Source organism: Siphateles boraxobius, unplaced genomic scaffold (assembly GCF_051911475.1).
Source record: "Siphateles boraxobius isolate OS27281-9 unplaced genomic scaffold, OSU_SipBor_1 1, whole genome shotgun sequence".
Classification (NCBI taxonomy): Eukaryota; Metazoa; Chordata; class Actinopteri; order Cypriniformes; family Leuciscidae; genus Siphateles; species Siphateles boraxobius.
The window spans coordinates 1,878,716-1,906,291 of NW_027508699.1; the positions used below are offsets into that span (position 1 = coordinate 1,878,716).

At 37.4% G+C, this 27,576-nt stretch overlaps 2 protein-coding genes across 5 annotated transcripts; both read right to left on the reverse strand.

Moving 5' to 3' along the window:
• Window positions 1–743: 743 nt before the first annotated feature.
• dhx30 (DEAH (Asp-Glu-Ala-His) box helicase 30) lies at window positions 744–22,163 on the reverse strand. 3 transcript variants are annotated; one of them, XM_077240437.1, is made up of 20 exons: window positions 21,963–22,163; window positions 21,744–21,871; window positions 19,692–19,802; window positions 18,673–18,821; window positions 17,385–17,493; window positions 16,527–16,676; window positions 14,991–15,143; window positions 13,294–13,764; window positions 11,298–11,681; window positions 11,112–11,187; window positions 9,560–9,664; window positions 6,419–6,594; window positions 5,800–6,006; window positions 5,551–5,632; window positions 4,336–4,529; window positions 4,086–4,236; window positions 3,232–3,389; window positions 2,780–2,883; window positions 2,059–2,198; window positions 744–1,564 (listed from the first exon to the last, which is right to left on the reverse strand). In XM_077240437.1, exons 1-20 carry the CDS (start codon window positions 22,135–22,137, stop codon window positions 1,272–1,274), a joined length of 3,516 nt encoding a protein of 1,171 aa, XP_077096552.1. In that variant the 5' UTR covers window positions 22,138–22,163; the 3' UTR covers window positions 744–1,271. The 3 variants fall into 3 exon arrangements, with proteins under 3 accessions (XP_077096552.1, XP_077096619.1, XP_077096553.1); XM_077240504.1 differs by having other exon boundaries at window positions 21,744–21,887; window positions 21,963–22,065; XM_077240438.1 differs by lacking the exons at window positions 21,744–21,871; window positions 21,963–22,163 and adding exons at window positions 19,890–20,090; window positions 20,195–20,635.
• A 618-nt stretch (window positions 22,164–22,781) lies between these two features.
• LOC143749050 (uncharacterized) lies at window positions 22,782–27,277 on the reverse strand. Of its 2 annotated transcripts, none has more exons than XM_077241551.1 (5): window positions 27,114–27,277; window positions 26,373–26,717; window positions 25,869–26,168; window positions 24,145–24,170; window positions 22,782–23,315 (listed from the first exon to the last, which is right to left on the reverse strand). In XM_077241551.1, exons 1-5 carry the CDS (start codon window positions 27,268–27,270, stop codon window positions 23,226–23,228), a joined length of 918 nt encoding a protein of 305 aa, XP_077097666.1. In that variant the 5' UTR covers window positions 27,271–27,277; the 3' UTR covers window positions 22,782–23,225. The 2 variants fall into 2 exon arrangements, with proteins under 2 accessions (XP_077097666.1, XP_077097581.1); XM_077241466.1 differs by having other exon boundaries at window positions 24,145–24,258.
• Window positions 27,278–27,576: the final 299 nt, after the last annotated feature.

Genomic DNA, 27,576 nt, shown 5'->3' on the forward strand with positions numbered 1-27,576 from the left:
ACACTTAGTTGGGGGATTCACGTTGATATAATTTGTTCTCGTGTGCAGCAAAGACTGTATTTTTTACGTAGACTCAGACTTTATGGAGTTGACCAGAAAATTATGTGGTTGTTTTATCAGGCAGTTATAGAGAGCATAGTCAGATATGGCATTACAGTTTGGTTTGGTAACCTTACAGTTCAGGTAAAGTCGAAGCTTGCACGTTTGGTTAGAATAGCGATGAAGACCATTGGGAGAAAAGAATTTTTGTCTCTTGAGTCATTATATGAACAATCGGTCCTGAGAGAAGCACATAAAATAGTGGTTGATCCATTGCATGTTCTGTACACTGAGTATGAATTGTTACCTTCTGGAAGACGATACAGATTTCCGATGTGTAGATATAACCGTTTTAAGAAGTCTTTTATCCCTTTTTCAATTAAATTGTTAAATGATGAATGATGTGTATATATGTGTATGTAAATGTATGTGTATGTATGTGTGTGAATAGGAATTGTTATTTATTATAATACTAGTGATTTTAATGTATGCATTTGAATGTTTCAATGTCAATGTAAACACCTTGAGTCCAACACAAATTTCCCCTTTGGGGACAATAAAGTGTATTTCATTCATTCATTTCATTCAAACGCACCAGGTTCTAAAACAAACGCTCCAAACAAACCAGGTGTGAAAGCGCCCTAAAATAATGTATTTCATACTAATGAAGTTTGGGCTTGTTCCACAAAGATACAGAAACCTTGTTTGTTACTGTAAAAAAAAAATGTATAAGTTCTTTTTAATTTGGTAAGGTGCAATCTTATAGCATCATACATTTCTACATAGTTCCAACATTGCAATGGTAGAAACAACGTGGCCACGACGCAAATCTGTTGGGTCCTGATTTTGCAATACAAGATTCTTTGTTGAGTTCAATGCTGCAGGATGGGATCTGTACATCTTTCATAACTTTAACTGACAATAGACTACTCTATGTCTCTCAAACTCTCTTTTATTCTTTGTGAAAAGACCTTTGTGCAAAAATGTATTACATAGTAGACTAGTGAGAAATGTCACTGTTCTTTTAACTTAAATTACTTCATTTAAATTACTCATAAATATTCAAGCAGTTTGAGTCAGCATGCCCCGACGTGACCCGTATGATTGTGTTCTAACAGGAGAGAGTTTGATTCATACTACACAATTTTTACCCAGACCGTCGTCATATGCACAACTGTTTGGCTGGAATGGAAAAACATCTTTCTCAATTAATTTACAGTGCCAGGTGTCCATTAAAAACTGTCAGCTCTCTCATCGTCTGTGGAGTTCAGACTGTTGTTGAAGTCATCCTGACCACTGCTAGCTTCTGAGCCGGTGTTATTCAGAAGGTCCACTAATAAGCCAATAAGCTCACTGTCCTTCCGGCTGTCTGAGCTGGATTCACATTCAGAGGGTCGAAGATTGCGGTGGATCATGGCCTGTAGGGAAGTGCGCAGGTCCCACAGCAACTCCCAGACTTGAGGAGAAAACTCCCATCGTATGAGTGTATGACCAGGTAATGCCACCTCTACACGATCTTCCAGAACTTCCAGAAAAAAAAAAAATTTAATAATTCAATATATAACCACTGCATTATATTTCAGTATGAAGTGAATAATCTGGAAGCTTGTTTCCACCACGGAATAAAGAAATATAGGTATTGAAACATCACTGAACTTAAGCTGGACTGTGACACTGTTTGCTTCTGGTAACAAACTTTGTTGCATTATTTTCCTGTTATCTCTGTAAAGCTGATGAGAGACAATCTGTATTGTAAAAAGCGCTATATAAATAAATTATTTTTTTCTCAGAATTGTGAGTTCTGAGAAAGAAAAAAACCCCTCAGAATTGTGAGATATGAACACACAATTGTTAAATATAAACTTGAAAATGTTCTAGAGGTAAAATTGTGAGATATAAACTTGCAAGCAAAGTCGCAATTACTGTTTTTTTTTTTAAATCCGTGGCGGAAACAATTTTCCATAGAATAATGATCAGAATACTAGATCCAACTCTGTGGTAATGGCAGGAATTCATTACCTCTCTCGCTGAGGTCACAGTCTGTGAGGAGCAACAACGCTAGTGGATGAACCACCGAAGAGTCTCTGATGAAGACTTGATCATTTGATTTCATAGCAGAGAAGAACGTGAGCCAGCGACTCGGGAGATTCTGATTTCCCCTAAACGACACACAACACATGACTTCAACAGAACAGAACAAGAATCATGTCTGCAATGAAGATTGTGATGCACATTTTCACCAGCACAGGCAAGGTGGTGACGTAATGAGGAAAGATAACTACATTAGCGTCCACACAAGCGAACTATATCGTTCTGTAGTTGTGTCGCATGTAGCCTTAAATGCCCGAGATATTTAAAGCAGGATGGATTCTGATTGGCTGCCGTCGTTTTTCTCTTATATAGCTGGACTTTTTTTTTTTTAAATGATTCCAAAGATGTTGTTTCTCTATGTTTTTATCTTTATAGTTGTGGACTATAACAATAAATATTTAGTTTTAAAAATCGTTCCAAATGTAAAAGAATCCACAGTCTTCTACATTTGGAACGAGTTTTAAAACTAAATATTTATCGTTATAGTTATCCTTGGTGTGAACAGGCCTTTTACTAATTTCTCACGTGAAGAGGTAAATTAATCGTAAGCGAACATTATACAGATAAATAGCAAAAAAGATGTCAATGTCAATCAGTCGATTTAGCAATTTTATTAATATCTCTATCTGACTCTAAACATTATATTCACCTGTTGACAGAGGAGCGGTGCAGCAGCACAGGAGTGCTTTCCGTACGGTATGAAAGACTTTCAGGACGAAATCTTCCACCTTTGGTCACTGTGCCTCTTTTCACCTTGGTAAAAGTTCAGATGTTTTATTAATAGATATGCACCTATGCAGATATTGTGCCAGATGCAGAAAGCAAGGGGTTATTTTTTGTGCTGGGAGCAGCAATTACAAATATGTAATCCTTTGTCTGTTTTATAAGGGAATACAATTCACACAGTGAAATCATAAGCTTCCGGCTTGTCCACATAAAACCAGGCATCAAAACAAAATGCAGTAGTTTTCATACAATACTTTCCATGAATCGGTTTTAAAAAAAAAGTTTTGAAATTATCTTCTTGGAAAATCAATGTCACATAAAATGTCCTGCATATATAGATTATCTAGAAGTGTATATATGAACGGTGTGTGGTACCTGTATGAGGTTAGGATAAAGGCCAGCAACCAGCACTGCTTTAAGGAGCTGCTCCTGCTGACTGTGCTGGTTCAGATGAGACGAGAGGCGCAGACATTCAGCAGAATTATCCAACAGTCCAGCATCAGCCAAATTTTCACTGAACTGTTGCATCAGGCCTGTTTAAGAGACAAAAGAAAGGTTGTTTTTTTTACTATGTCTCCAAAATGACTAAAAGCAGCATCAAACTGACTGAGCATTTGACACATGGTCTTCACACAAACCATTTATGGCCACTGCACAATTTATAAACAGGGTTCCTGCACACTTTTCAAAGTCAAATTTAAGGCTTTTTAAGACCTTTTTAAGACCTGAATCAAAATTAATACCGTACATTAGGGGTGTGCAATATTGACAAAAATATATCTCGATATTTTAAACGTTTTGTTGATAATAATTAGATGATATTTTACTGATTTGAGTTTTTGTGCTGGTGCAATGGCTGGTTTAGGCCTGTTGTTGACAGCAGACTCACGAAGATATTCATATTTTTTATATTCTATGCAGTGGTCAGTTCACAGTAGTGACAGAAATGATAAATTAATGTGCAATATTTGCCACCTTAAATTGACCTTTTCACCTATATATTGACATTTTTTCTAAACTTATTTAGAGTTATGCATCACCTTTTATGTCAAATACTAACATTCAAATTATTCAAATTAAATTATACAGTAATTATACTTATTTATACAATAATACTTAATTACACAATAATTATACAGTACCACCGTTACCAGTCAAATATTAACATTTTGCAAATTTTGCGAGGGGAATGCAAACTTGAGCACAACTGTAGATTAATCATGTCTCACCATGTATAAACCGCAAACTGGCTCCAGACAGAGTATATCTGTCCAGAAACTCCTGTTTATTCTCCTTGCCTTGTTGCTCTTTCCACCTCTGAACAACTCGACTGAAGACCAGATAATCACTGCAGCTGGACCCACTCAGAGCGCTCTTGGCCTACAGAGAGGAACCCGACATATTAGCACAGAAAAGAGAACTCGTGTGGATAAAAAGATACACATGTGAATGCCACTACAGACAAACAGACTCTCTGACCTTGGAGACGAGGGCCCGGTTCTGCATGCTGTTATAGAAGGGATCTCGAGTCAAACAGGCTGCCACAGACAAAATAGGAAGAACGCAGGAAAACACAGCTGAGAGAACCAAGACTTTGCCCAAGCGCGGGTCACAGGACATGCAGGCCACGCGCTGTCCCAGCGGAGTCAGATTCTCTGAGCCGTCCAGCACACCTGACAGACACAGAGAGTGTTTGCGTCTATTTTGTATGTGGTGGTAATTTTCATGCATCAGAACAAATTGCCAAGAAAATCCTTTAGTCAAAAAAAAAAAAAGTACTGCTAACGACATCTGTTCAGATGAACAATTATGCAAATATGATGAGGTGTTGACTTGTGTGTGTGTGTGTGTGTGTGTGTGTGTGTGTGTGTGTGTGTGTGTGTGTGTGTGTGTCATTTATAGCATTGAGATTCATGGTTTTAAAATGCACTTTAGCATTTCAAGCAAGGTTATCATCGATAACTAAAACCTAAACTAAAGCCATTAAGTTAAATTAAATGTCTAATTAAATGTCTTTTAAATGAAAACAAAAATTATAATTAGTAATACATAAATATTACTTTTTGGATAGTATCTATGTAAGAAATAAAATATATTAAGAAATAAACAAGAAAACTTATTTTTAATCTTTTTAAATAAAAAATACTCATTTAAAAAAAAAACATTTCTACTAGGGAAACACTGATACATTATCCTTAAAAATGTTATGTGGTACTCAGGAAATCTTTTTCGGGTGTCTAATTTACACCAAGTTCTAATAGCCCGCATTGTTGGCAGAAGCTATTTGCTCTAACTCCACCCACCATTGTGTGTTTGAGGCAGACGACGTTAGAAAAGAAACCTGTCTGATAACAGGAGCAATCGGTTTAAATCTGCAAGTCAATGTAACTGTCACATTGTAAAAGGCCAAATACAAACACATAAATCTAGAAACACCTCAGTATGTCAGTCTATTGAGAGATGAAATACGATCATGCTGTAACTAACATGAATGGGTTTTCTCCATATTTTACTGATTGTGTATGAATCAAGTGTGTGTATGTAAATTAGACAGTCACACTGTTGCTGCTCTTGAAAATATTGCACCCGTTTGGACAAGTCTTCTACAAATGCTGTTCAACAAAATGAAGTAATTGCATGATTTAACAGATTCACTTTGACAGCTCTACCTCCAGCAACATTTAAAACCGTTACCAATTTCCATTAGGTTCTTCACAGCAACTTTCACTGCCTGCCTGTCTGGGGAGTCGAGCACTTGTGACAGGAAGTCCACAGCCTGCATGAGGAAGAATGAAAATGTTTTTAATCCAATCATCTGATCTTGACTATGTAGAGAACTGACAAAACTTTCCTGAATTTAAAAGCAAGTAGATCAAAACAGTTATTCTACAAAGTGTAAACAGTGACAAGAAAGCAGATTTTAACATGGGTTTGCTCCCTCACTTTGCTATCTGGACAGTGGATCTTGGCTTGTATGACCACGCTCTCCAGAGGGGTGCGCAGGATTTCAGGGATGGGAAACGTGCCCATGCTGTCGAGCTGTTTTCGTGGGTAGAGGTGGTAGGCATGTCCAGGTTGGCAGCGGCCTGCCCTTCCTCGTCGCTGAGTAACGTTTGCTTGTGAAATCCAGACCGTGTTCAGACCAGAGACCTGAGAACACAAAACAATCAGCTTTCAACAGCTTTACTTTTACTGCTATGCGAGTTCTCATAACTTCAAAGTCATATTGAAATCAAAATTGACAAATCTTGTTTTTTTTAATGGAATATTACAGTTTATAATAAATGATTTATCCGTGCACATCATTATCGTTTTAAATTCATGTGCATCAATCTTTAATCAAAATAATTTGCAGCTTCTCTGATAACGAAGGGCAACCTGTCACTCACATGAGATCAGCCAATAGCAAACCACAACCATCCAATCAATTCCCCACAGACAAAATCAAGCCCCGCCCTGCATTTGTTCTTGTTTGAGAAGCAGTTTGACTCGGATATACGGCACAACAGGGAAGGAAAGACGACTTCCACTGCATGCCAAATTTAAAGCAGAGGAAAAGGACCTTTGTTCTGGGGTCGTAGTTCTGTTCTTTCTGAGAGCCGGCGTCCACCACGTGCACGATGTCGTCGATGGTGATGGACGTCTCAGCGATGTTGGTGGCCAGGACGATCTTTCGCAGGCCCTTCGGAGGGTGCTGGAACACAGCTTGCTGATCCGCTACCGCCATACTGGAGTGCACTGCAGGAGAAACAGTCAAAGCATGTCCTCAAAATTACTGGCATGCATTTCATTCACCGATGAATGGGAAGTAGTCAAAGACAAATATTAAGTAATGATTTGATTTAGTAATCAATCAATATACCAGTTACGGCAAATAACCAGACGATTATGGCTATGTTCAGACTGCAGGCAAAACAGATTCTTTCTCAAATCAGATTTTTTCGGGCAGTGTCCACACTAATATTTGCAAGTGAGGTGATCAAAAAAGATATGTAAATGTAAATAATAAAAGCAAAGGCTATATTTTTTCACATTTAACTTCGTCAACAGTTATATATAATAACATATTAGATATGACTGTTAAAACAAAGACCGTAAAGTTTAAACTAATGAAGACAGATAATGTGAGTGCCGTGTGATCGGGCGCTGCCGTTTTCAGCGCCACCCGTCAAAATAAAAGTCCCGTTTCTAACATATCTTTTAAGTTAACTTGAAAAACGTATCGGCTGAGGTGATATATCGGTCGACCACTAGAGGAGATATATATTATTATGTTCCGTGTTCTGTGCTGTAATCACGGGCAAAATCTTTGGACATTACGTTTGAATACCGTGCGAGTACTTCCGAAATTTTTCACCAGTTTTGACGTTATAGTTGTGAGTTTTGTTCAGAGTGACGCAAAAGACCATTTGAAATCAGATGTGAGCAGTCAGAGCGTGAAAAGCATCTGTAAAAAAACTGATTGGAATAGCATTTCAAACCACCTACAAATCTGGTTTGAATCAGATTTTTTTTTTAAATCTGATTTCATGTGTTTTTTTTGCTGTCCAGACTTTCAAAAGCACATTGATGATTGATTGAACATGATTGATTGATATCATAGCCATAGAGTGCTGTAGAGATGACGTCTTTGCCCAAGAGACAAGCTCAAGATATTTTAATGCTTTATTTATCAGTAATACTCCCTGGTGATATTTTTTAAGATTTGACTTGTCTTAAAAAAGGTGGTTGCTAACAAGAGGCTATGTGTTCATTTGTGGAATAATGAACTTTTATGCCGGGTTCAGACTACACGATTTTGGCACGATTTTAGAACTGATTGTTACATTTCGTATAGCGAGTCATAGTGGACGACAACCCATGCCGCGTCTGCGATGCTTTACGACGCCCCGACAAAAAGACTAGCATTTTTTATTTTTTTATCGCTCCTCTACGACGGTTTCCGTCACATCTGTGGATAGGAGCACAGAAGCTCCATACAAAGCTTTCAAACATGGCGAAACGAAAGAGACGATTGTATTGGTGCTGCTAGTTTGAATTATGCAATGGAGGAAAGATTCATAGAGCTATGGCAACAATACTCCTGCCTTTATGATGTTTCCTCCAGGGACGACCATGAGAGTGAGAAAAGAGAAATGATGGCGAACAACAGCAGTGGCGCTTCCACAACCCGGTGAGTACTGAACGCCGCTTCGGTGGCCATTGTTTGTTTACTCTTTGACGACATGTAAAGAATTCAGGGGTCAAAAGACAAAAATATCGTGTAGTCTGAACCTGGCATTAGTCACAGACCTTATTTTCTGCAATAATCCAAACGCCAATGGAAAAATCCTATTGGGTTTTAGTCAAGGGAACCAGGCTGATGCTGACTTATGGGCTGGCCTATAAAAATACATCATCACTGCAGCGCTCGATTTGCCTATTTAAATATATAAATATATCATATATAAACTTTCTGCATTGACCAATAAATGGTGTCCATTTGGCTGATTAAAGGGTCACTAAATCCTAAACCAACCTTTTTTTAGTTAATGATCTGTAAGAATGGGGCTTTATTAGTGCTGTTCATTGATTAGAGTAACTTTTTTGACATTTGGGTATAAAGTGTTTTAATTCTACAATATATGGTGTAAAAACATCTGAGTGCTGCCCTCTTCAGGTTGAACGGTGGCTACAGCAGTTGAATCTTCCTATTGGTGGTTGCGGTGGTTCGTGACGTAAGGGGTGACGTAAGCAGGTTCCAGCTAACCATGCCCTTGGTACGAGCTACCACGCCCTTGGCAGTATAAAAAACATCTTGTTTCGTCAAAACCACCGTAGCGAGCGAGTCAGGAGTTGGAATTGCGAGTATTGAAAACGGTCAGGATGAATTAATGAATTAACTGGACTTAACACTCTGACTATGACTCTGTCATATTTCATAGCTATACCTTATCAATATCAAGTGTTTTCAATATATTGAAAATATTGTGTTTTTTATTAATATGGTGCTATTATGCATAGCTGAGTAAACAACACAGGTTTGTGTGTGTGTGTGTGTGTGTGTGTGTGTGTGTGTGTGTCGTGTCTTTCCGCTCCTTGCAAAAGGAGACCGTGGATTTCCAAATTTGTTTCCCTGATTGCACGCACTATGCGCGAATACACTGCAGGATCACTCTTGCTCGTATCCAAGGTAAATCATCAACACTATCATCCCCTACATGCGCTTTATTTAACTAAATACATCATAATTGGCTAAAACGCATGTGCAGGATACTTTTATTCCTGAACGAGTGTGCACTCTCACAAGTGCTGCTTTCACATACACGTGAACCGCAGCACGGTTCGGGAGCAACCGAACTCAGACCGCCTCCTCCAGGTAGTCTCGGGTTCGGTACCCCAGTGCGCACCCGGGACCACATGACAGCGTTCACATTAGCGATTTTTCATGCGAACCGTGCCCCTTTCCGAAATAAACTGCCAGTGTGAAAGCAGCAGTCAATTAATCTGACACTGCGGGTCTCAGATGCACGCCCGCAGATGCTACATAAAATCTTAGCTCCTATGCTAAAGTATAAAATTATATAAAAGTATATTATTTTTTGAGTTTATCACTGTATTTGCCATTATTAAATATTTAATAAAATTAAGGTATTGTATCAATCATCCTCCACCTCTATCAGCAGGATCTTCTATCAGATAAAGCTGCAGCTGGTGTGCTTACACGGTAAAATCATCTGTGAGCCTGATCTGTAAGCCGCTCTCTCTTCCAGTTTCTGCTGGACGACTTTAATGTCTTGCCATCCTGGGAGGAAACACAACACAGCACCTGGAACAGAGCAAACACTGTTAGTCAGAATACAAGAGACCAGACAGGAGAGCAAAAGCTTGAGCAGACACATTTAAACCCTTAACGTCTGCTATGGAAGAATGTGTATTCTTCTTCTTCTTCAAAAAAGAAAAAAAAAGGTTCTATATAGAACTCTAGGATTCTTGCCTCAATTTTAAAGAACTCTCTATGCCAAAAAGGTTCAATATAAGGAGAAATCTCATTAATGATTGCACATTACTCTTTTAATTTGGTAATTTCTGAATTAAATGAATTAAAACAACATTAATCAGTTACAACTAAATACATAAACTGATCCTATGATAAAAGGTTCTATATATTAAGTGCCTGACAGAAAGAACCCTTTAAGGTTCCATATATAACCTTTTTGTTTCTAATGGTGTGGTTTGTTTTCAGGAAACTCTGCCTTTTATGTCCCTTTTAATTAATATTGACATAATTAAGGGGAAAAAACACAAGTCAAGTGTCTAATGCAAATCACAAAAATATTATTTGTCATTTGTGTCAATTGCAATTATTATTAATAAAAATACTTTTATGGGGTTAATAAAGAAATACCTTACTATTGCAATAATACATATAATTGTACAGTAAATTTAAAAAAATCAAGCATTTAATCATTATATTAAAATACATATTATGATAAAATAAATTATAAATAGGTAGGTCTGTCTTTGAGGCTCCGCCTACTTTGATGTGGAAATCTAATTGCTAAGCGTTTACCTTCCTACTTTTCAAGCACAATGGTAACCATGAAAACTTCAAACTCTTTTAAATGTTTGATTGTTAAAACAACACTTATTTTAAAATAACACTTAATTTCAACATTTATTCTCCTTATCCAGTCCTATGCAAAGCATGCTGGGAACTAGAAACCCACCGCCAAACTTCAAAAGTTAAAGACAATTTTATTAAGTTACTACAACTTAAATTTTTTGCCCCCTAATATCTATGCTGATTATGGCACTGGTTCTTGAGCTTGAAGTGGGAAAATATGGTTTCATAAGAATTTCAACGATAACCTTTTTAAGTAAAATAGTTTTCCTGAGAACTGCTGGTGTGTGTGTGTGTGTGTGTGTGTGTGTGTGTGTGTGTGTGTGTGTATTATGGCTGTCAACATATCCAAACTAAATGTTTAACACTGGTAAATCCATTTAACAAAGTGTTAATATAAAGGGCCTATTTACACTTGACACTTCATGTGTCTTCTCCGATCAAATAGCCATTCAATTTGTTAATGGTTCCATTTTCAATTGACCACATAAATGCATCTCCACAAAACAATTATGAATCCGATCTTCAATTCCCACACTATGCAACTTCAAGAGTTCATGTCACCAAAAGCAGCAGATATGAACTGCATTTTTCTATCAGACAAAACACATGAAGTGGCAGAGTGTAAATACACCCTTAAAATCCGCTTTACCTGGCTCTCCAGATCTGTGAATATGGCCTATCACATCAGCCACCAGATCAAGATCAGGAGCGACGTCTTTTTCTTCCTTGAGACGAAGAATAAAAGCAAACCTTCTTAACTGTGGTTTAAAATCCTTACAGCATGAACCACACAACCAAACCAGATCATATATTTCAGCCCCTCGTCTGAACGTACCGCCCCGTTCCTCTTCTCCCTGCTCTTCTCCAGTAGCGGTCGACCCATCTCTGTCATCACCTCTTCCAGATACCTCGCCTGCACCGGATGCATGAATCCAGGCACACGCACCACTGGGCATCCGCCGAAATACTGAGCCAGCCGGCGAGTGTCTCCGGTTGCGCTCATCAGAACCACTCGCAGCTCTGGGTTCTGCTTCAGGACTGAGAGCAGCAGGGCCAGAAGCAGGTCGGTGTTGACGTCTCTCTCGTGGACCTCATCCACTACGACGTGGCTGATGCCCTGGAGACCGGGGTTGGACTGTAGTTTCCGCAGGAGGACGCCGACGGTGAGGAAGAGCAGAGCGCCACCACTGCGCTCAGGAGGACGAGATTCAAGACGCACCTGGAAGAGCCAGAGACATGCGTTTAAGTCTCAAGAAAATGCTGCATTTCAGGGATAGGTAACTTTTTCTATCCTAAATGTGATGTGCTAATAAAATAATATTCTCTAAGGCAGAGTTATCATAGTTAACTAGGACTCTCTCTCACTTAGCGTTATTCCCGCTCATTTTGCAGGGTCCGCTTCACACACACATGATTTGGCACAGGTTTTACTTTGGATGCCCTTCCTGTCACTGAGAGTGCTGGGACACATTCACACAATCACTAAAACCATAAAAACATTTTTTTTACTTGAAATAAAACGTATTTGTTTTTAGAAAGATACAAAGGAAACATTTCTCATTTTCATTTAGTTTGTGTACTGAAACAACTACGGTAAAACAAATGTTAATAAAACTACAGACATATTAAAAAATATATAATACAACAAAATTACAAAATCTTTAAGAAAAATTCTAATGAAAACAGAAAATCAAATAAATATGGTAAAATATTTATACAAACTATAATAGGATCTCAATGATACTAAAATAATAATCTTATTCCTATCAAATGTACTTTTTATCACATTTAGTTGACCTTGTCCTGTTTTTGTTTGTTTTTTTTGTCTAGTTTTAGTCTAATTTAAGTTTAATTAAAACTTATTTTCATAAAAATTAAAACAGTGAAATTCCTAGAAATCCTCATTCCAAAATGCATTAATGTTTTTCTATTAAAACAACAGCAAAAAGACTTTGTATTGTTACAGAGAGTGAGTGCAGTTATTAAGCAAACACAATCGCAAACATAGTCGAGATCCGTGTTTGGATTTATTGCAGTTCCCCACTGAAGGTTTGATCGCAGATTTAGTCGCAGCAAACAGCACAAGCGGCTCGAGACAGAACACAGACCGACTGAATAACACTTTCATTTCAGTTGGCGGACTGCAAATATTGAGTACAACACAGGGTAGAAAACGTGTTCCTTTAAAAGAAAAGCTCTGATTGGAGGATTTAAATTCTCGAAATCTGAAGGCATGGAAGCTCATAGTGGCTTGTTAAAAACAGTCGGTAATGTTTTGCCTCTTTTATTTAACAAAAACAAAGGGAGATTTGGGTCAAGTTTTTATTTTATTTTTAAACTACATTTTAGTCTCGTCTTAGTTGTCAATTGATGTTGATATAATCAGTTATCATTTTAAGATGTTGGTGTCATCTCGTTTAGTCATGGGGAAAAACAAGGTCATAGATTTCTTTAATGAAATCAACTACTTCTGAAAAAAGAAAGTATGAGCAGAGACTTGGTTCTATCCATCAATTGTTGATTGGATGTTGAGATGAGACTTCAAAATGGATGTGTGTGTTGATACTAAGGAAAGGGCGGGGTTTAAGCAGACTAAATGATTGGAGAAGACCTACATACGTCACCAGAGAGATCTTCCATTACACCGGAAGATCAAGTTATGACACTGATTCAAAATTCAATGTCAACAAATCATAACTCATGCAATAATATCATTTGTATCACATAATAAAACCAAAAACATGCTTTTAAAAAATAGACCATTTGACAAAGCAAAAAAGCACAGATTTCTGAACAGATTGAAAGGACAGAAATGTTTGGGATGTTCTTGCCTGGTATCCCACACAGTGGCGGAGGGCAGGTCCCATCTCCTGCGCCACACGCTGCGCCACAGACACGGCACTGATCCGACGAGGCTGTGTGACCAGGATGTTGCATTTGGCCCCGTCTCCGCTCCTAACGCACCCCTCCAACAGGAACCGTGGGATCCGTGTGGTCTTCCCGCAGCCCGTCTCTCCAGCAATCACGACCACCTGTGAAGATTTCACGGCTGCGAGCAGGCTCTCTTTATAGGAGTCCACCGGAAGCTCCACCCCTCGCCCAGGCCCCGCCCCCATCCACAGGCCGAGCAGGCGGTCGCTGAGACTGTCCTCCTCCTCGGGGCGCAGAGTGCGGTATGGCTTATTAGTAATAGCATCTTTAATGAAGTCTTCATCATCATCATCAGAACTGATGGAAGACGATTGAACTGATAGCTGCTCCTCTTCATCCCACAATTTCTGAACTTCAGCCTCCACTGGATGCTAAAACAGATATCAAAAAGTTATGTAATTGCGCTGGTGGATTTTTCATGTTTCACGTTTAACTGCTAGGTCCCATTTTCTTGTCCATTTCTGGACCATTTTACTAAAACTTTTTGTCAAGTAAGTTTAATGCTCATTAATTCTTCGCACGCCAGCAATAAAAAAAAAAAAGTTTTTTAAAATATCATGGCCCCGGTATATTTCGTTGTATGAATATCTGAACATACAATATCAAAAGAAAGAACAGACACTCTGCTTTTAAACTCTGCTTTCCTTTTTTATCAACACTTGAATGTGGGGAAGGTTCATAAACAAAGCAACATTTTGAGCAAAAAGCTGAGAAAAATCCCGTTTTTGTCAGACTACATTCAGATCATATTCAGAACGATGATAAAAACACAGATGGAGTTGCCAAAGCATATCCAAAAACTAATCCAAATAAAAATGATTGGTAACACTTTGTTTTTAAGGTTACAGTCCATGTACTTTATGAAAATTATGCATAACTACAAGTAACTAACCCCAAACCAAACCCTAACTGTAACTATAGTAAGTACATGTGGTTATTTAATATTAATCAGTACCGTATATTCAGAACAATATGGTACTTGTTTGAGTAAATACAATGCAACTTGGTCACCCTAAAATAAAGTGTAACCAAATTAGTCTCTAAACTGGCAGTATAAACTGGTCCATTTTAGAATTAGATATAAAATATTATTATTTGTATATAAATCGTTAAATAACCATGCCCCAGCATACCTTCTAACCCCACACAACCCTTCTAGAACATTACGCTCAGAGAATCATAAACTACTTATTAAAGTGCCTAGAACAAATCGCCTGCATAAAGGCGACCGGGCCTTTGCAGTAATAGGGAGTGGAATGAGCTGCCGCTATCTATCAGATCTGCCAAATCACTGTCATTATTTAAGAATTTGTTGAAAGTGCATTTAATGTCGGTAGGCTATAATGGTTAGATGTGATGTTTTATATGTTGTCTATGCGTGTTCTTATTTTTATCTTTTATAGAATCTGTATGTAAAGCACTTTGGTTCAACCTTGGTTGTGTTTTAACAGTGCTATATAATAACAAGAAAATGATTTGTGTTCATCTATATTCGAACATACATAATTATGAAATGTTTATCCATTATGTACCTAGTGCTAAGTGAAACACTGATTGGCCAAAGCCTCAGTCCAGAGTGAGTTCTCATGCATGTCACCTGTGAGAGGTACTGTTGAATCCTCTGTTCTAGATCCTTGGGTATTTCAACACGGCAGGGTCGTCTGTGTCTCTCGCCTGCTTCACGCACCTCCTGCTGATGGTACCTGGCGTGAGTCAGAGGGTTGTTCTGCTCATCCAGAAGCTTCAGTTCCTGTGGGCATAATCAAACCAGTCAGCTGGTGAATATCAGTGCTGGTGCTAGATGACAAGCATAGTACTTCCTATTGAAACTGGAAGTAAGGGTTACTAATAGTTACTTCACAACTATGGGAATTGATTTGCTACTTAAATTGATTTGCTATCTTAGAAATATGAAAACTAAAAGTTCATAAATTCAATTAACAAGTTTGTTAACATAACTTGTATTTACACATTTCTAACAAGATTCAGCACAAGTGTGGGACGGATCAGAGCAGCGTTTGCTGAAGCGGCGGCACGCACAAGTAAACACACAGTGTGACCAGTGTAGTCGGATTCATGACCAAATTACTCTCGTGAGCACTCTCCAAAGCCTGTTAACCGTCAAGTGGTGGCAGGACAGTTTGCCTGCTTTTTATATTCCCTATTTTCCTCATCAAAATATATTTTAGGTATAATTCACACTCTTAAGAAAAAAAAATAACCGTTTTGACATTTGACATTGTATTATTAAAAGAAAATGGCACTTTAAAACCTTCAAGCAATAAAATTGTGATACCAACTTCAAATTTGGAACACAGCATGGTTAGACAAATGGCTTTGATTTTATGGCTTTTGATTTATGTCTTTTAAATAAAATAAAAATTGTCAGTACATCCAAGTGTGGGGCACAAGAGCTTGTCGGGGGAGTAGGGCTGGTCAATGGATTTTTCTATATAGTTTATCGGTGTGTAAACATATCTGTGCAGCACAGGACTGCTTAAACACGATAGAGCAGCAAAGAAACAGATGATCGAAAAGAAAGAGCGGGACATGCTTGACGAAAACCACAATAAACCGCGAAAGAGAACTGGATTCGGCACCGACAGGCGGCTTTCTGTGACGCACATCCGAAGCACAAGACTACTGAATTCGGTTCACTCTCACGGCTTATTGCGCTTCAACAGTCAAATACACACATTAGTGTGTCAAATGTCCGTCTTGGTAAGTATTCACATAAACACGGACAGTTGTGTCTAAAGTGAAAGTAAACAGTTAAGCGAAATTATCATTATATCAGATTCATGCATAAGGTCTTAAAGTGACAGCAGCCTCATATAGGCCTGTCATTATTGTTAATCAAACAACAAAAGAATAAGAAACTCCTTCACTGCTCTTGACTGAATATCTTCCATAGCTTTATTAAGAATCTATGTAGATGTAATTCATACCATGCAGTTTAAATGGGGTGAGGGGGCCCAATCATGTATGTTGTGTTAGAAGGGATGCCCACTGTCTTTGAAAACTCCTGCTTTACCGTAAACTTTTACTTCGATAACTTTTTTACACATCCATATTTTGAAGCTGCTTGAACTTCTGCAATAATCTGCTGAGTGTCTGTCCTACACAAACCAACCTTAAACCGGAGACAAGCCAGTGCTGCTGCTTTAGACTCCGCTTCCAGTCTACGCCGGCCGTGAGCGGTAAAGGTCATCTCCTCCGGCCAGCGTAAGGTCAACTCGCATGTCTTCACCGTCCCACCAGTCGTTCTGTACTGAAGCAGCTCCTTCACACGGGAGAACAGAGAAACAGAAACACAAAGGAAAGAAACGAAACAGGAGAAAAAGAAAAATCAATGAGTGTGTTTACATGCACGTTCTTAACCCGATTATGCTTGAGCTGACAATGCATGTGGTCATGGAAATGTGTTAACCCATTGTCCTTTATCGGAATAAACAGCTTAAGCGTAAACCAAACACAGCAACATTTTCTGCACCGATTTCGCCGGCTTATAAATAACCGCGCTTCGTTGGCTTATTGAAGTGCACATGTGGGATAAGTGCAGGAAAGCATCCTTATTGTGGATTTAAGCGCATCCAAACAGAGCGAGTGTTTAGTGGTAGGGGAGGAAGAAATATTTGGCAAAGAAATTAAAAAAGGGGTCATCTCATGCTGCCAAAGTAGTGGTTCGGTCTAAATACTGTTTAGAGCTTACTTATTTAACATCACATCTCGCATAACAAATGGAATCATTCAGGTAAACAAATTATTAAGTTTTAACATCACTACCATGGAATAACTTGATTTTTTATAAAGTCTTGTAAACACGGTTTACTTGCTTTTCCGGGTTATTGGTTTGCATATAAAGCACAACAACTGGTTAATTCAATAAACAGATTTTTGGGACTTATCAGCGTATTGGTCTGTATTGTAACATGTTTGTTTTGTCTTTTTGTCAGATGTGTGTGCTGGTCAATAACAGTTTCTAACTCACTCTGACTCTACAGGATGATGTGGCGACCTGAACGACACTACCCAGAAGTGCCCTCGGCTTTGGAAACATGGAGAGAGCCTCAGTCACCGTCGGATCCTCTTCTATTGGCCTATAACATATCAAATATCAGATACAGATGGAGATCAGACCAAATGCACAGACATGTACAACAATGATGTATCAAATAATGTGTCAAATATCTATGTGAGAGTAATATATTGAATCATATGGAAAATTGGACGCATGTGACAACGTGATGAAGGATTTCTGAATCTGATCTCCAAAGCATTTTTTTTGCCAGTGTAAACAAAGACCAAAAGCCAATTAGGACAGCAATTGTTTTTCACGAAGATGTCTGTAAAAATAAATTTGCATGGTTACAAAAAGTAAACATCTTACCTGGCTACCTGGTTGACTAGCAGATGTCGTACAATCCCTAATTTACATAAATGTCCATAATGAAAATTGTAAAATGTTATTCCATACCTGTTGCTGCCATAATAATGACAATTCAATAACTTTACATGATCTTGTTGTCTTATGTATTTTTCTTCTTAACAAGTAGTGGAGCAGGGACGTAATATTTTTTTTTAACAGTATCCAACAATTTTGTAATAAAACTTCATACTTAAAATGCATGCACATTACTGTACAGTGCATGACAGTGGTTAAAAATATTTACAATAAGACTTTTGGATTGATCTCTTCTTGCATGTAATTTAGCCAGGAATTTTTACTTGGGTGGTGGGAGAAAAACACTGACATTCTGGAATCAGATGGCAATAAAAATGGCAATTAGCCTCTGTAAATGTTGAAAATACCTTACGTCCCCATGAGAAACAATTACCCTCCAAATAGGACTCAAGCCACATCTGCTAACAAAATGGGGTACCTCAGGGATCACTGCTGGGCCCCATCCACTTTTTGAAATACAGAAAAATCACTAGAACATTAATTAGGCACATTGCTTTCGCTTACTACATCACTAACAAGTGCCAATCCTTTCAAGAATATTCTGTCAGTGATGTATTCCAATGTAAATTGCTTTAGATTGCACTTCATGTTTATTGTCATTTAATACTTGGCACATTGTGATTACACCTTTTGTGCCGTGTCTGTACTTCCAAAATGGACCTGGCCCTGTAAGTATTTTATCATTTGGTGACTACAATCTCATTTGCATGTTTTTGTTTTCACATTTCATTCATCTATATACTTGAATATATACTGGAATGATGAACTTGAAATGATAACTCAGGTGGAGTATTCAGGAAGAGCTTTAGACTACCCTTGGGCTCTTTCCTTCTGTGTTTTCTTCTGGAAAGGCAGAGACTCATCATCTTGTTCTTCATCTTCCCAGAGAGATGTCGGCCTCCCTTTAGGTCTCGTCTTTCCTGTTACGGATGGTTGCTTTCCTTCACCAAGGACTCCCAGCTCCTAAAGACACAATGCACAATTTTCAGGATTACTAAACCTACAAATAGTGTTGTAAATCATCCATCTTTTTAAACAGCACAGAAAACAAACTAAATTTGAATGGTTAGTAATGCTAAATGATACAACCTCACCATGGGCTATACTACATAGAGAAAAAACAAAAATGTTTGAATTTGAATACTGTTTTCCATACTCTTTTCATGAAATTACAATAAATAGAGACCAAATCTTTTGAGCTTTAAACATGAAGCAAAATCACCATAAAAGACGAGTCCATACAACTCTTGCACTATACTATCCCATTCTTAAAGTCCCCCTGTGGTGAAAATCAAGCTTTTAATGTTGTTTATATGTCTATGGGGTGTTTTTTTAATATGCTTTAAGACAAACCATGTTTTTTAAAGGCATGAAGTGATTTTTTTCCAAGAAAAAAAAATTAAATGCATAATTTTGGTGATCAATGGTGAGTTTTAAGAGATAAAATGATTGACTACAGGAGGACTTAAAGTCATTAACTGGGGAAGATTATCATGGAATAACAACATGGCTTTAATAGACTTGGAATATAGCACACAAGTATTATGGACTAGTTTTATAAAACTTTTATTCAGCTTTTGCGTCCCCATTCATGGCCATTACATGGAAAATATTGAGTGGGACAGTCTCCAAAAATTCTCCTTTAAGGCCCAAATATACTTCAAGCTAAATTGAAGATTAAACTGGTGACGTCATTTCAAACAAAATCAGGCTGAAAATGAAAAGTTCATTTGGAGGTCATTTCGGGAGGTCAAAACAGCTTGCCAAGGCTCCCTATTCTATGAGTATATGCTATGGTGGAGGTGATGAAGTGACTCTACAGCTCACACTTACTCTGAGTTTACAGAGAGCTGCAGCTGCTGCTTGACGCTCGGCCTCCAGCTTCCGAGACCCAAAGCCCTCCGCCTCCAACCTCACGGGCCACTGAAGGGTGACTGTTGCTCTCTGAAAGACATTGTGATAAAGTGTACAACAAATACAACGGTTTTACCATATTCATCATGCTTCTTTATTTGAATGAGCTGTCCAGACCAGGGATTTTTTTAGGGTGTGTTCACACTCGGCATGTTTGGTTGGATTAAAACGAATCCTGGTGCGATTGCTCTGTTAGTGCGGTTCATTTGAATAAGTGTGAACGCTGCCATCCGAAGCCTGGTGCATCAAACAAACAGACAGAGAACGCAGAATAGATGGGTCTTGGTCCGCTTCCAATTGAACTCCGGTGTGGCTCAACTGAAATATGAACACAACAATGACCAAAGACATCAAAATTAACAAAAAAACAGACATGATGTCACAAGATGCGACCCTAAAAAGGACAGAATGCTCAAGCATACCTGTTTATTCTCGTCATATCGCAAGTTTGCCCATCAAAGTTCGGTTCAGGCAACAGAACCATGTCTCCTCGCAGCAGATCTTGGTTTGTGTGTGTGACGGAGGGATTCCTAATGCTGTTTTGACTCCTTTACATATTGTATAAGCTGCTGGTCAAAATACCATCATATGTAGGTTACGCACATACAACGAGAGCATTTAGCCCAGAACACAGCATTGTTTTGGATGTTGGGTAAGTTCCGTCTCGAATCGTCATAAAAGCCGACCGATCAGGTTGTGAACATCCCTATGCCTTTAGGTTCGGTCTTAAAATGCCAATCTGAACGCGAAGGATAAAATGTTGTTTTGTCTTTTTGTTCCGGACCAAACAAGCCAAGCAAAACGAACTACAAGTGTGAACACAGCCTAAAATATCACAGGCCCCCCATATATGATCATTCCATTGGTGAGGGACCCCATCCTAAAATTTAAAAGGCAGCGTATGCATATAAATTATGTATAAAGACCCAATTTATACTGTAATAAATAATATGTGTAATATATTAAGTGGAAAATATGAAGTTTCCATTTTTTACTCACTATAGCACTGTAGTGTGTATTATTTGTTTATTTATTTTTAAATCTAATTTTAATTTATTTAAATCTATTTTTTACTTTTATAATTCATTGTAATTTTTTTTTTAAATCTACTAATATCAAACTTATTTTAAACAATTATTTATTTTATCGATTTATTTATATCAAATTTTGTATTTATTTAAAAAAATATTGACATTTTTATATACTGTTTTTCTTTCTTTTTTAAATCCCAGAACCCCCGTTTTTTCTTTTTCTTTAACTAAGACAGTTCATAACTTTTAGACCTGAATTATTTCCACAGAGCAATTTTTTTTTGTCTACTACAATTGACATCACAACTTAAGCAAAATAAAAATCCTCATATTTTAACTATATAAATGAACTAGAGTTTGTGAACTAGTGTTTTTGCAGGTCTGTGTTTTAGCTTTAATAGGCTTGCACAAATTTCACAGCCTGACACACAACTAATTCAAGAGGATCCTGCTGATATCTTTTAACACCTGATGTCCATTGTGACGGGCATTAAACTTAAAAAAAATAAAAAAACCTGTTCTGCAACTCTGAAAGATCTTGAAAATAACACTGAATATCACTTGATATTATTAAGTTTATAATAAGTTGTTTAGGCTATCATGAACATAAATGTGCATATAAAAATATAAAAAGGTTGGTTACCGATGCCTGAAGCTCAATTAGATTTAGTTACGGGGCGGTATCTTCATCGTGATTGGTTGATCAGAGACCAATCAGTGAGCAGGCATTACTCATATTATAAAACATAAAAATGATTTGGTTTACTTTACACCAAAAACCATGTGCTGTCCATTCCATAAAAATGTAGTCTAATTTGAAACCGAAAAGTGAGAATGATTACCCCTAACTAACTGCTAGTATAGTTAGGTCATACTAGCTCTTTAGACACAGTCTTATCATAACTGCAATGTTAAGCAACTGTCCCAGAGAGGGTCTAACCTTGACCTCCCCATCGCTGCAGCTGTACTGGATGTACTGGGACAGATCGGACAGACCCAGGGATTTGGACAGTGTGGTGTACAGGAGGCTCTTAGGTTGAGGAAACTCTCGGAGAAGATCAGGACCACCTGTACGCAAATGACACTGTACTGTCAGAAATATAAATGCGCGTGCGTTGAGAATCATTAGTCATTCGCATGATGATCTCATGCATCTTACCTTTGTGAACAGTTTCCGGCGGAGAGTGGCGATGTTTATGGATGACACCCGTTTTAGTCCTATACTGACTTACAAAAGTCCAATTTGACCAGATGTCTTTATTAATTTCAAGAGTTTTTCTCCTTAAAGCGACGAGTACCCGAGCCGGCATGAGTGCAGTACAGGACATCGCCATGTCTATTGTCTTCTTCGCCGCTTTTGACGCGTAACCTACTGGCGACAGCGCCACCTATACTGTAATGAGCGAAAAAGTTGGAAAATAATATTCAAATATGAATTATATCGTTCATATTAACAAATACATAAAACAAGATCGACAAAGAATTTTTTTTTTTTTGTATATCGCGAAACACAGAGTGGCCCATCGCCCCAGTACAAACTAGTGTGCTCATATAGGGCTCAATTTGTAACAGAAAGTGTACACTACATTATAATGCTAATGTGCTAAGGGATAATGCAACAAACACATGTAGACCCTAAAAGTTAACAAAATCTGAACGAAAATCATAACAGAGAAAATTACCTTGACTAAAATGATGACCTTGTTACCTCATGTAAATCAATCTGTTATTCCACAGATTTTTAATCTTTTTTTTCTTCTTTTCTAAATCAGATGACTGAGAGCAGCGATGAATCAAAATAACACAGAACAGAATTTCATTGACTGAAAGTGGTTACAAAGTGAATTATGAATACAAAGTTGACCAGTGTAAAGTGTTGCTGCTTTGGTGAATCCAGATGCTGAGGTCAAAATGAAGGACACTTACATGCAGGTCACAGTATCATTTCAAATGACAAAACTGGAAAGGTGTTTTTTTTTTCTCATAATTTATTTAAAACAAATCCAAGCGTACAATGGAAATATAGACTGAGGTACTGAGAATTATACATTAATAGACAAACAAATATGTTTTCCTTCAAGAAAAAAAAGCAGAAATACAGTAGCTACTGAAACTGCCAGAATCTTAATAAAATATTTTAAAAACAAACGAGTTAATGCGTTTAAATGAGGATTAAAACATCTTGAAGTTTCTCATCAAAAAATGGAAATATAACAAATCACATTGCTATAATTCTTCAATTAGTGGCATTGAAAGCACATTTGTTAAGATCAACTGAAGGATTTTTAAAAACAGTCAGTTGGCATCAGAGCACCATTTTCATCATGTCTGGACGGACATTCTGAGTGATGCTGACAAAACACACGTGAACGGACTTCATTTTAAATATTGACATAATACACATTACACTAACCAGAGAGCTTCAGTGTGTGCAATAATATAGTCTCTCCATCACATCTTTCCACAAATTCTGCATTTCTTCCTCACAGTTCTCTTCAGCAAGTTTCATCAGCTGGGTAAAATATAACAAATGGTAAAAGAAAAAAAAGAAAAAAACTTTTACAAAGCAATTTTTTTCAACATTCAGCAAATTATACTAATATAATTAATTACTTTTTTTAGATGAAGCAACACAACTGTTTTAAACATTGATAATAATCATAAACGTTTCTTGAGCATCAAATCATCATATTAGAGTGATTTCTGAAGGGATCATGTGACACTGAAGACTGGAGTAATGATGCTGAAAATTCAGCTTTGATCACAGGAATAAATTACATAAAATATTCAAATAGGAAAAAAGTTATTTAAAATCATAATATTTCACAATATTGCTTTCTTACTAGGGCTGTAACAATATATCATGTCACAATATATCGCAATACAAAAATGCAACAATATGTATCGTGGATAGTGACAATATGTATTGTGTATAGTTCACCCAAAATGAAAATTACTGTGCCAGATAAAATTCAGTTTTTGTGTCAGTACTACATGAAACTATTATTTATAATATAGAATATAATGTATAATAATGCAATGGGAAAATATTTGTGGGTCCTGATAATGCCAAATGTTACCAGTAAAAAGTGGCCAACATTTTTTTTAAATATAAATTTTTAGCATTTTAATCAACAGTACATTTTTGTTAACCTTTTATCATATGTCTTGAAGTATCGCAATAATATCGTATCGTGAATTAGGAATAGTGACATGAGGGGATCTTTACACCCCTATTTCTTACGGTATTTTGGTCAAATAACTGGTGAGAGACTTCTTTCAAAAACATAGAAAATCTTACCGACTCAAACTTTTGAGCGGACTGTATGAGAAATACTTACTCTCTTGTTCTGCTTTCCTACGTTTCCTACAGACACACAATATCACAACAGTCACTGTGAGAACTAAAGGAACCAGCAGCAGGAGCAACAAACAGTAGAACAACGAGTTGATGTCTGAAATGATAAACAGCTTGATGTCAAAAACACTAAAAAAGATCCACAGAAGTATAAATTAATTTAAGCATTACTCCGTGCAATCAGTTCCACGAATGAAAATCCAGTCATATTTTCAGCCTCATGCTGTTCTGTCCTCGTACAATTGTCTTTCTTCTGCGAAACACAAAAGAAGATGTTTGAAGAATCTTGCAGCGGTTTATTGGATTTAGGTTTGTTTTAGGTCATATGTTGATAAACGAATGGAGTTTAATTTGCAACATTATTTTTAACACAAGATCAGTCTCGGCCATTTGTAACTTGAATGTGTGAGGCTTCCGGTGTCATACGCTTCCGGTTATTTTACCAGTACAATAACACTGTAATGCTGCTTGATGTTACAGTCTGGTATTTGTTATCATACTTTAATTTATTATCATATTCATTAACACACTGGTTTGTAGCGCACAGTTTTAACATTTATTGCACTTATTCTTAATGTGACAGCAAGTGCTATTGTGCTGCTCGATATTGCAAAGTGCAATCTGTTGTTTTCATACCTTAATTTATGAACGCAATCATAAACACACTGATGTGTAGCGCCAATTATTCGACCATTTACTGCATTTTGTTATCCTTCCAGTTATATACTAATGAATCAGAAGAATCAGAAAACAGCTTACTGTTACTGATACATAAGGTGAATAACGGCTAACGACAAAAACACCTGAATCATTCTTCAAATATCTTCACTTGTGTTGTTTCGCAGAGGGGAAACATCTTATGGGTAAAGAACAGCATGAGGAAATGAACTACACTCTTAAAAATAAAGCTTTCAAAAGGGGGGTTTTCGTAGCGATGCTATAGAAGAAACGTTGTTGATTCTGCATAGAACAGTTCTTAAAGTCCACCTGTAGTGAAAATCAAGCTTTTAATGTTGTTTATATGTCTATGTGGTGTTTTTAATATGCTTTAAGACAAACCATGTGTAAATTCATAAGTCAACTCCATTGCTGAGTATTTTCTCCTTAATACTGCAGTGAACCAAAGACAGTCTCAAAAACACGCTTTGAAATCGCTGGTGTTTCTGACGTCACAAACTACCTTGTAACCAATCAGATCAACGTGTGATCGTCAACGAGTGGATCTCTGAGCTGAGTGAGTGTGTGGAGGCGGGGATATCATTTGCATATTCATAGAACCGCGTATACTAAATGAGACAAGGGTGTAGAGTTACATTCAAGCTATTTTAAGGTATAATATTTTCTTTTCATGGAAAAAAGTTTCAATATGCAATTTTGGTGATCAAAGAGGAGTTTTAAGAGATACAATTATTGACAACAGGGGGACTTTAAAAGAACCATTTTTATCTTATTATGAATAACTAATACTCTAATAATCTAAATAACATTTTTCCACTATAAAGAACCATTTTTGGAATGGAAAGTTTTCTTGGATGTTAAATATTCTTCATGGAACCATCAATGCCAATAAAGAACCTTTTTCTTTTTAAGAGTGTAACCTTTCAAATGATGTGCAAATGTCTCTTCTAAGCGTTCAGTTACAATAAAGTGCAGTAGAGTCTAGACTGAGAAGAGTCATGCAATAGAAAAGAGAAGTTGCTGACATACCTGAAGGTGGCTGGCAGAGATCTGAAACGTTAAGCAATGTCGTCTGGTTGCTTAAGGGGTTGTTTACCACACAGCTGTAGGTGTTTTCATCGAAATACTCCATTTCCAGAGGTATAGACAGCGTGTTGCTGAGATCAGAGCCACTGACGCTGGAGACTAAATCATTGCCTCTGTACAGGGAAAGAGTCGCCTGTGTCGCATTCTTCACAGAACACATCAAGACACATGCTGGACCTGAAGATCTTTCTGACGCCGTGGAGTTATGAAAGGCACTGCTGATCATGGGAATGGGCAGAGGAGCTGGAAGAAAAATCAGACCCTATTAGTTACATGTTGACAGTAACATTTAGAAGTATTTTTCATTGTTAGTTCACCTTAACTAATGTATTTAGCTAATGTTAATAAATGGAACCTTACTGTTACCAATAAACAATGATCTCAGAAAAAGAGACTTAGAGATCCAAGGAGTTACAAGAGGAATAAAACGTATTATTTATTTCTCACCGTAGACTTTAACAGTGAAACTCCTGATGGAAGTCTTTCTGCCCTTGACGATAGTTAATTTATAAACTCCGGAGTGTTCAGATCTAGTTTTCTTAATGGTCAGAGACCCGGTCTGATAATCCAGTTGCAGTCTGTCTCTAAAGGGCACCTGTTGACTCACATATATGTAGAACATGTAGGACCATTTGATGATTTCAGCTATCAGGGTCTCTGAACTGTCAGGTCCAAACCTCCACACAATGTCATCATTTCTCTTAATTTCTCCGATATCAGTGTGCAGAGTGACTGAATCTCCCACCATTACTGACACTGTTTCAGTGTTATCCGTCTCTGCACCAAACACACCTGCAGAAACACAAACAGTGTGTTATGAAATCATGTTGTCATCAATAACGACTTAATCCTAGCTGAGGAAACTCGCCTTTTATTACTTTATTAACTTCTTAATATTAAGCTTCAACACAGCCATGACTAAGTTGGTTTAAGATAATATGGTGGAGAATGGCTACAGTTTCTTAACTGATGTTTGATGTCATTAAAAACGACAGAAATTGGGAACAGTTTCAAAAAGGATAACAGAGAGAAAGAACACCTTTCAGTTAAGAAACTATAACAATATTACACTGCTCGAAACTCTGAAACACTTACAACACAGTTAAATTAGTGTGGGGGGTGGGGAATACACCAGATCCCATTATTATAAATAAATCTTTTTTTTTTTTTTAAATCTCCTCAACCTACCGACTAGAAAACACAAGATAACGACGACAGTCTTGAAACGCATTGTACTCCAAACAGTCTCTGAAAACGAAGCTCTTGTGTGCGTTGAGAACTGCTCCACACTCACAAGAACTGGTAAATACTGTTTGTCGAAATGTGGTTCGTGCCAGTGGTTCATATCAGCCAAATTAATTTTTTTTAGAGGATCGGCTTCGATTATCGCGTGTTTAAGCCGAGATGAATCAATATACCCATGGTCACCACGCCCACTACCTTTCGGCACGCGCACGCTCATTACTGCAAGTCTCGGAGAAAGAGTGTTTGTGTTAGTACAGGTGCCAAACGTTTCTAACTTTAGTGATTTATAATTGCTTCTAATGCACAAACTTGGCTTCGCGTTAGGGCTACTATTTCAAGAGGGTTTTAAATGGTTGTAGTGACTTTTGCTTTTGAATCACATATTCAGATGTTCAGGAACTTTATG

What these genes read in the sequence shown, in the direction of transcription:
- dhx30 (XM_077240437.1), bottom strand. Translation starts at nt 22,137, where the DNA reads ATGGCGATGTCCTGTACTGCACTCATGCCGGCTCGGGTACTCGTCGCT. An exon ending in TTCAACAGTACCTCTCACAG is followed by an intron (nt 13,765 to 14,990) that starts GTGACATGCATG and finishes TATCTGTTTTAG; the next exon opens with CATCCAGTGGAGGCTGAAGT. An exon ending in TCCACTGTCCAGATAGCAAA is followed by an intron (nt 5,633 to 5,799) that starts GTGAGGGAGCAA and finishes TTCCTCATGCAG; the next exon opens with GCTGTGGACTTCCTGTCACA.
- LOC143749050 (XM_077241466.1), bottom strand. Translation starts at nt 27,270, where the DNA reads ATGAACCACTGGCACGAACCACATTTCGACAAACAGTATTTACCAGTT. An exon ending in TATCTTGTGTTTTCTAGTCG is followed by an intron (nt 26,718 to 27,113) that starts GTAGGTTGAGGA and finishes GTGTTTCTGCAG; the next exon opens with GTGTGTTTGGTGCAGAGACG. An exon ending in TCTCTGCCAGCCACCTTCAG is followed by an intron (nt 24,259 to 25,868) that starts GTATGTCAGCAA and finishes TTATCATTTCAG; the next exon opens with ACATCAACTCGTTGTTCTAC.